The sequence below is a fragment of the Vidua chalybeata genome, chromosome 1, assembly GCF_026979565.1.
Source record: "Vidua chalybeata isolate OUT-0048 chromosome 1, bVidCha1 merged haplotype, whole genome shotgun sequence".
NCBI lineage: Eukaryota > Metazoa > Chordata > Aves > Passeriformes > Viduidae > Vidua > Vidua chalybeata.
Window position 1 is genome coordinate 126,059,467 of NC_071530.1, and position 9,524 is coordinate 126,068,990.

General features: G+C 35.6%; 1 protein-coding gene across 6 annotated transcripts in view; it reads left to right on the forward strand.

Moving 5' to 3' along the window:
- RALYL (RALY RNA binding protein like) overlaps window positions 1–9,202 on the forward strand; it is a 377,933-nt gene extending 368,731 nt beyond the window's left edge. For 3 of the 6 annotated variants that reach the window (XM_053955902.1, XM_053955880.1, XM_053955873.1), the window contains one exon: window positions 5,825–9,202. In XM_053955902.1, coding sequence (XP_053811877.1) covers window positions 5,825–5,842 — 18 coding nt within the window. In that variant the 3' untranslated portion in view covers window positions 5,843–9,202. The remainder of the gene's footprint in view (window positions 1–5,824) is intronic. The other 3 variants (XM_053955909.1, XM_053955886.1, XM_053955893.1) reach the window with 1 other exon arrangement.
- Window positions 9,203–9,524: the final 322 nt, after the last annotated feature.

Here is a 9,524-nt window from a genome sequence, read left to right on the forward strand (position 1 = left end):
AAAGCACACTTCTTAAAATGTAGACATATTAAATGGCCTCAGGGTACAAGTTTTAGTAGTTCCTTTATGCATTAAACTGTGTGCTCAAAACTGCACCCTTGGCATTAGTAGGACAGGAACTTTTGCCTTGAGCATTAATACTAATTGGACCACCTAATCTCACACTAGAGAATTCCTACTCCTCACATTAAGCAGAGATTAATTCAGTAGGAATTTTAGTCTACAGCTTTTTTACACCACCCTGTAACTTAAAAGCATCTCCTCTGTAGCATTCAGGATGATAAAGTACAGTACTTACTGTGAATCATGATAGGACTCAGTTGGACTTGCTTCTCATGGAGCAGGCACTGTCCCAAGAAACAGAAAACACCCAGGGATCTCCAATAAGAGTCATACCCCTGAGAATTTGCTATGAATGTCCACTCATATACAGGGATAAACAAAGGTGTAACATTTTTTTTTCTCTACTTTATTTGGCACTGGATCCCAAGGAGGTGTTGAGTGTCCCTCAAGGTGTATTGGTATGGGCTGAGGGAACTCTGTGGAGAGCATCAGGGAGTGATGCATTACTGCATTAGGATTGGCTTTATCAGCCAAAAGAGAACAGGAAAGGGAGTTTGGTGGGAACACAGTTTCACCATGGTGTAGCAATGTGGGTGCATTCTGGTAAAGACTTCAGGACAGTGAGTTCTGCTAAAGCACCACCTCCCCACCATCCAACTTCTTCCACATCTGCTTGGAGATCCTGGCCCACCCCACACTCTGCAGAAGGCCCAGTGCCTCCAGCTTCAGATCTCTCCCACTGTCACCAGAAACTGTACTACTAGTCCCTAAGTCTTTTTCTACTACTATAAAGGACCTTGCAGAGGAAGATTTTGCTGCAAAAGCAGTCTAGCAGGAGAAAAACACACAGCCTAAATAAAGTGGATAGATTCACTTCTTTCCTTCATGGCCCCACTAAAGCTATCAAATGACCATGGTGACTCTATTCCCAAAGTCATTCCTTCAGTCTCATACCTGACCACCATCTCAACTGCAGTGTGCCCTCGCTAGCACTCTCCAAGTATTGGATTCTGTCTCCACCACTACACCAAAAAGCAGTTATCACAATTCTGCCTGGACTGTGAGAAAGAAAAGATATGATGGTCTAGGGAAAGAATCAGTATCTGATAGGGCTATCTTATTCTTCCTGCTGATTTTTATTGGACAAACAAGTGAAATAGAGCATTTTAATACAGAGAAGATAGAAGTTTGTTTTCACTGATGACTAAAACAATCATTCTCACATGTACTCACATAAATACTAGCACTTCATAGCAATTAAGCTGTTCACTGAACAGAAAAACGATTCTGTAATGTTTTTAGCAATTCAAGTATGATTGGCAGAGTCCAAAACATAATGACTAGGTTTCATCATTTGAAGAAAGGTTTAAAGAAGGTGCAAGTGGTTCTTTTATTTATCCTTTATTAATATTTATCAAACTGTACAATACCTTTATTTGTTAAATGCAGTGAATATTCTATCAGTAGTTCATTACAAAAAAAAATTGCATTGCTGCCATCATTTTGTTTTTCATGTTTTACAAGGGTTACAACTGAAAGCAGCAAAAGTGTGATACACATTCACATTCCCCTGCTCACACCTACTGAACTGAGCATTTACATTTCATATGGGGGCATTAAACTAAACTACCTCTATGAGTGTTACTGAATTCGAGATTTGAGGCTTTAAATCAAGGGACAAAGTGCAAGGTGTACTTCAAATGAACACAGCTGTGAAGTCAATTTGACAGCTAATACAAATTCAGTGTTCCTTGGTAAGCTCTGCTTCTTCCTTGTGGTTTTCCACTGATGATGTCTTCATCATCATGCTGTGTAAAAGCCAACAAAAGTGCATGTCCCCATGGTACCTTACAAATATAAATTACAGTGTTTTGCACTCAGTGTGAGTGCCTGTTTAAGAGAAAAGGAGGATATTGTCTTGAGTCAGACATAGCAAATAAACAGAATGGCAGTTTGCATTACTACTTTCTGTACTGCATTATGATTTTTTCTCATTTTATGTAAATATCTAGATTAATAATGGGCCACTAAGTTCTGATTATTTTTTTGTGTTTGTTTTGCTTTTTTTTTAATGCCTGCTCTGCAGACAGATTCCATTTTTCATCTCTTTGGTGGTCCAGAAAGTGTATTTTATAATCAAAAGAAATTATTAGAGATGAAACAGAGTATGCTATCCTCGAGGACATAAGAGCAGCATCTGTAGACCTGGATTCAGAATTCTCAGTTGTACAGATAACAGGAGTGATCATTGGATGTAATGAAAGCAGTTGTTCTACAATTGCAGTTTGAGGTAGCACAAGTATGAGGGCCAGCATTGGGAGTGAAAGGACAGTGTACCTGCTGCATTTTAATGGGGCTTGCTGTTGTTTTGCAGAAAGTGATGCATGGCAGTCACATGCTTCTGTCAAAGCATATTCAGACACCAGCAGAAACCTAGAAAGGTGTCAAGCATCAAGTCTCCTACTCAAGAGGAGCCTGCAAGAGATAGATGTGCAATTTTACCAAGCAGTGGTCAGCAGTAGCTTCAGATGCCTCCATTACAGTTATTAAAATGAGAATTCCAGTCCTGAGAATGGGTTTGTCTGGCAAGGAAAAAGAGACAGGAGAGTAAGAGAAAGGATATTTGAGTCTTTGGGTTTCAAGTTCAAACATATATGTGAATCATCATCTATCTATCCTCTTTTTAGCAGCATTTTCTGAGAGTTTCTAGGATTAATGTTATCATAAAAGCCATTCAAAGCAAAGGATTTTTTAAAAACAGATGCATTTTGTCAGATGAATGTCTTTCATGTATTTTGGATGCTCTTATTACTTATAATTATTGTGGGATAAACTATATGGTGAAGTCTGTAACAACTATATTCTGTGAGACTTTATGCATTTGCTTAAACAAGGTAAGATGTTAATCATGTACATATTTTGTGTCATTTAGTCATAGCACATTCCTAATACTCCCTCCAAAAAACATAGGCAGAATTTACACTCTCATACAGTAAGATTTATTCCTGTACATTTAGGTCTGGAAGATAAGCACAGTAAAGTCCAGAAAGCTCTTCCCATAAACCCTGTAAGAAGGAAACTATTTAATGTTGACTTTCCAATATTATATACAAGGTAATAATGTATGGTTAAAATTAATTTAATCTAGTAGAATTTGAATTTGGAAAAAATTGCCAGAAGGATTATACTAGAACTATAATAACAGTAGCAATAGCATTTTTGGAAGACTGAAATACACTGTTATGCCTAAGAAGAGTGTTTCCGATATGTCATGCTCAAAAAGACATCCAGATAGTGAAAAAAAGCAGAAATAATTTCAGGTGGAAAATGAACCAATAAATATTCCATAAACTCTCTCCATCTATTTTTTCAGAAATTATGATGGCAATTAGGACAGTGTATAGAGTTTCTTTGATATTGTCTATGGATGCTAAGTCTATATGCTTAGTTGAGTTATTCAATTCTTAAAATGCATTATGTTCAAATCATACTTTCTAAAGTGGTTTTCTGTTAGAACTACATCAAATGAAAGCCTTATTGCTGGCTTTAACGTAATTCAGTTCATCCTTGTTGTGTCAGAAGATGTTTTTATATATAAGGGGAAAGAAATGAAAAAAAAATTTAAAAACCCACTAGTCATCACGAGGGTTTTTAATATCATCAGCACTGCCATAAAGGCAGATGATAAACTGCACACTATTCAGAAGAAAGAAATAGAATGAAATTAGCATTGAATTACTTTATATTAATCATAGCCCTGGATTCCTGTCATTACAGGGAAAATAAATGTTTTGCTCTTTCAGATTTTAATGTTTCCTCTCAAACTTTACCATTATTTGTAATGAGAGGGAAATAAGAAATCCATGTACTGAAGGAAGAACACAGGAATATTTTGGACTAGTGGGGTTGCTAAATTTTTATCACTGGTTCCAACCAACAGCAAAGCTGCATTGATGACTTGGGTCCAGATGGTTAGCAACATTAATGTTTCACAATGTGAAACATTAATGTTTCACAACAGGTAAAGGCTTGAAAGGTTTATGGCAAGGGAAAAAAGCTTTGATAAATAACTTGAAAATTTGCCTCTTATTGCTTTCATAATTATTGCTTCTTAAGGCCAGAAAAGAGGAACTCTCTTTGGAGCTAATGGGATGTACAGTAGGATTTTTTTTTTATTTTTTTTTTTTTACTCCTTCTAAGATGATTAGCTAGTTAAAAACCATTAAGCCTCTCTCAGACTTATGGGATGAGTTTAAAGGCCTTTTTCATTATAGCTAGTCTCTCTAGGGATCAGACCTAAAACATAAGAGATGAAGATTTTTCTCTGTGCAAGTAGAGAATAATAGTTTCTGGATGATTTAACTTAAAGAAGAAAATTCTGGGATCTCTCACATGAGCTTTTCTCCCTAATCCTGGTTACCTGTGAAGACAACAACCACAGACCTGGTGCTCTCTTTGCAGTGAAGGGGAAATCTGATGCCTGACTTCTTCAAAGGTCAGGAGCACAGTCCTGCAGTGACTTGGATGTTTCTGGAAAACCAGGTTTTCAGTAAATGAAAATTTTAACAGAATTTTTTTGTCTTTTTATTTTTTTTTCATTGAATGAGGTGGAAATTGGCTGAAAAGAACATCTGGAAGCTTTTCAGCCTTTGATCAGAAGTGCACCAGGTTTCATCAGCTGTTTCCTTTTTCAATTATAAAACAAGATAGACTCCATCCCATTTCCCCCCAGAAAAAAAAAAAAAAAAAAAAAAAAAAAAAAAAAAAAAAAAAAAGTGCAGAAAAGATTGGCTGAAAGATATTTTTCCTGTCAAAATTTAAAAAAAAAACTTGAAAGTTTCGCTTTAAGAAAAGAAACCATGTACTTCTGCTAACATTTTCTGACACTTTTCCAAACAGGTGCAATTAGGAAAGTGTTGTCAGTTTCCCTGTGGGTAGGTGGAGCTGGTATGCCTTATGCCTCCCTGCAGCATCACTCAATGCCTACTTAAAGCTGGTAGCATTAATGGGTCACATAGCAGGACTTAGATATTTAGATCAAACTGCCTCTAGCCTCTGCTGGGAGAAGGAACCTCAAAAGTGTTGGCTAACAGTGGATTTTTGCATTTCCACAGTGTGGCTGATAAAGAAACAAAAGAAATCAATGGATATACTGTTATATCCTATGGCAAGTACACATAAACACTAGCAAAATAGGCAAAGTAAAAGGGAAGCAACTGAGGAAAAATCCATCAACCTGGTAACTATAGGCATTGCTGAAAGCACACGGCCAATGGAAATGAAGTAAGGTATAAAAATAGTGTGATGGGGCTGAAGCAAAGAATTCTACATGCAATTTATTTAGATTGAATGCTATTATGCAAATAAAGCATTTCATTGCAAAGCAGCCAATATACATTATTCTATTTCCTGTTGCTAAAATAGAAATTATTCAGCAGTTTTTCCATTAGCATTATTAAGGGGAGGTGTACTTCAACTTCAATAGCTTTTGCTTGATTTGCTGTTATTATTTTGGGCCTTACAGTCAACTAAAGACTGTTGCACAGTCCTGATTGTCCACTGCTGCAGGAACACTATTCTTCTTTTAGCCTTCGATTGTTTAAGGTGGGAAAGCCTTATAGACATTTATATTTGTTTGATTTGTGAAAAACTCAAGTCATAGTCCTCTTGGCTCTTTTTCCCAGCTTTCTTGGTTTCTTTTTGAGGTTCTCCTGGAAGAAATTCTATGCTTTCATACTAAAGCAAACATTTCATTTCTCAGTTTCTACAGATCAAGTGATGAAATGTCATGTGTGAACCCCCTGAAGGCTGAGAAGAGAAACTCTGACTTCCTCACAGAAAATTGTGAACTGCAGTTTCTTACTGGCTGACAACACCTTTGATTCAATTTGTATGAAACTCAATTTACTTATTAAAATGGACATTATTGTTCAGATATTAGAAACTCCATTTCTTATATGTTCTAAGCTGTACAATTGTCAGATTTTTATGGTTTAGATTGTAAATGTGGTTTTCTCTGGCTAATTATTGGTATTATTTTTTTAATTTTGATGTCTTAAAGGCCAATGTACTGTATCATAATAATATGAAGGACATATTTAACAGGTGTGGAAAACACTGTATACAAATGTATATTTCTAAAAGCTATTTTTATGATTAGCACGTTTTACTGTTTTACCATATTTAGAGTCAGGTGATATTGCACTTCTTTGTTTACCGCTTAGTTCAAACAAGACCATTTTGATCAGTGCCACAATTAAATACATTGTATGGTATTTCCCATTATTTTATTCAATTTATTTGTCATTGGAAATAATTACATTTGGTAATAGAATAGCTTCTAAAAAGTGAAAATGTCAAAATAAGAGAGCAATCCTTGATAAACTGTAAATTGCATCCTCCTGTAAATCCCCTTCTTCAGATAAGCCCTCTCTGTGATGCCATTCATCAGACAGTTGTTACAGCTATTCTTGCAAATCTCGAAAGGCAGTTTGTTCCTACCATATGGAAAGTCAGTCAGCCTCCTGTCTAGCCAGGAAAATTACTTATAGCCTGCCAATATCTGACAGCCTTAGTTAGCCTACTTAATACTTTTTGGCAGTACTGCTTCTGGCAGTAATCTTTCCACCCACAAACTCCTAAGGCCCTCCTGAAAGCCTGAAATTGGAATAATTAATTACTACAGATGTTGTAGGGGGAATCTCAGTATAGAATTTCTTAATAAATCATATTTCATTTCAAATAGAATGGATGCATTATTTCTCTTGTGTTACTGAGACATTAAAGGTAAAAAAGCATGGGCACAAGGACTTCTTCCCCTAGAAAAGTACCAACTTGTTCACCATCTCAAAGACAGACCTCTTTAGCATTGCACATTACATGAAACAAGGAATATGTATTTATTTATCTGTATCTTTTTGCAAGTGGTACTCATATAGAAAAAGACATGATTTTAAAGTGATTGCAGGGTAAATAAATTATTTATTAGCTCCAGCCTCCCAAGAGGCAGAGGCAATAATTAAGGAAGTATCTAACACAGTCAAATGGAGCACAGACCCAGTCTGCAGTGTTGAGCCCTGATCACTGAGTTCCATGACCAGGCTACTTGCTATTTCAGATCATCCAGCACTACAAAGTTGAACTCTTGCCTTGCCCTTTCAAACATTCTCTGTAGGCTGAAAACAAGAGAAAACCAAAGGTACCAGAGAGACTTTTTAAAAGATCTAACTTTAAATTTCTGTTTTAAAAAGCAGTTTCTGATATGACAGGTTCACCTCGAGTAGTGCGGGTCTAAGTGAGTGGGAGCTCAAGGTTTCTGGTCAGGTTTCTGGCATGGGGACCATCAATAAAGAAGGACTGATATTTTTCAAAAATTTGGAAGAAAAGCATACATTTTAATTTAATTATCTATTAATGAGTGAAAACTTTTTTCACTAGGTAGCTATGTGACATTGCACTCTCAGTTATGTTTGTCTATTAGCTTGTCTATTGTGTGTGGAGTTACATGGTTTACATAAGTGCTGAGTAGTACCCAGCTCCTTAAATAAGGAAAGACTAGTATAAGTAGTTACACCTGAGCATAAAGAACTGCAGCTTCAGAATTTATCAGGGCTGACTCTCCTAGAAAATTGCAGCAAAAAAAATATAACTCCAGTGTAAGTGAAATGTTAGATCAAATCAGAGAATGAAATACTCCACTTTCTATCTCTTAATATGGGTTATGAACATTTTTAACTATAAAAATGCAAAAAGAATTGCCATTTTGGGATTTCTGTCTTTGGCTGATAGTTAAAAAAAAAAAAAAAAAAACCTCCAAACTCAGCAGGTTGAGGAGCATTTGTACCATTTAAATCACATAAACTGTTGGCTGACTTAAAAGATGCAGAAAATCATCCAAGGAGATCAGTTCTGATATCGGTGTTAATAAACTAGATATGAGAAACATCTAGGTATATTGTCTCTTCACCACCTCCATTCCAAATGAGCTAACACTCACAGAAAGCACTCTGAGATTTTTACACATTCTTTATAATCATTACCCTTACAGTATGAACTCACAGAAATAATTGCACATTCATAATGTTGACACTGTTTCACACCACAGTTTAAGTCCTGAGTATATTTTGAACACAAATGTCACCTCTGGTAACACCATGAGGTACTATTTCATTTGCAAGCCAGAAGATTGTTACCCCATGCAGCCTATTACTAGTAAGGTTTCTCAATGGCATGTTTGCTTAAAATCACTCCAGAGGATGCTGGTAGTTTTGACAGAGCTTAATAGTTCTCTGCTGTCCATGTATGCAGTATGCTCAGTGTTGTTTGCCATCACCTGTTACTTGTTTGACATAAGTTTTGTCAATTGTGGGATTTTTCAACATTGCTCATCCCTTGCAATATAGAAGAATAGGAAACATAAGAGATCGTGTCAATCAGTTTGGACAGTCAACAGTCATAAAATCCTTTACAGACAGTCCTGAATCAAACCAATTCATTTTCTACACAGATCAATATGCTCTGTGCATTTCAGATATTTGTTTCAAACATGGGCAGCTGCATGAATGGAAAATATTTACTAAAAAGCTTTAAAGTTTGGATCAAGAAAAAATATTTTTACTTTTGTAAACTCTTGTATTACACATTGTTGCAGTTCCTATTCATTTTCTCTGTAGATCCATTTTTAGTTCTGAAAAATCACTGTACTTAAACTATGTAGATAACTATGATCTTGTTAGCAGTCTTATTTTTAATTGGTGCCACTGCAATTTCGATTTGAAACATTCAGAGTTTGCCCATTAGAGTAGATTGATGGTTCATTACAGTTTTCTTTAAAATGTTGTAACATAATTTTTACATGTCTGTAAATAAATATTTTCTCTGATTTATGCACTAATTCAATTTTGGAATTTCTTCTCTTAAAATGTGACTCTAAGACACTTTCCAGGAAAAATGTATTTCTCTCATGGAAAAATGGCATTTAAATCTCTGTAATACAACCATCCTTCACAAACTTTCAAAGCAGACCAAACAGAAGCAGGCATTCATAATATTAAGTACTATACTTCAGTAAAATGGATAAAAATGTTAAACCTGCTATCATTTTAATACTTTGAGAAATTTAAGCACCAGTACTGTATTAAAAAATGACTGACAAGAAATGTGACCAGCTTCCTGAAAAGAGGGAATTCTTCAGTCAACTGAGAAAGAGGGAGGCACAGTGGGGATATTTCATTGAATTTAAGAAATGCATTTTCTTAATCTTGGAAGCATCTGTTTCATGTGTAACTAAAGCATTATGAACATAATTTATGAAAACCATGCCAAAAATAGTTATCATTTTCTGCTCAGTATCCAAATCCATTTTTCTTTCATAGTTCCCTATTCCATTCACAAGGTGTTGCTATGCAGGCAAGCTAAAGAATATTGGTCCACAAAGTCTATGAGAATGATTTTAAATTATA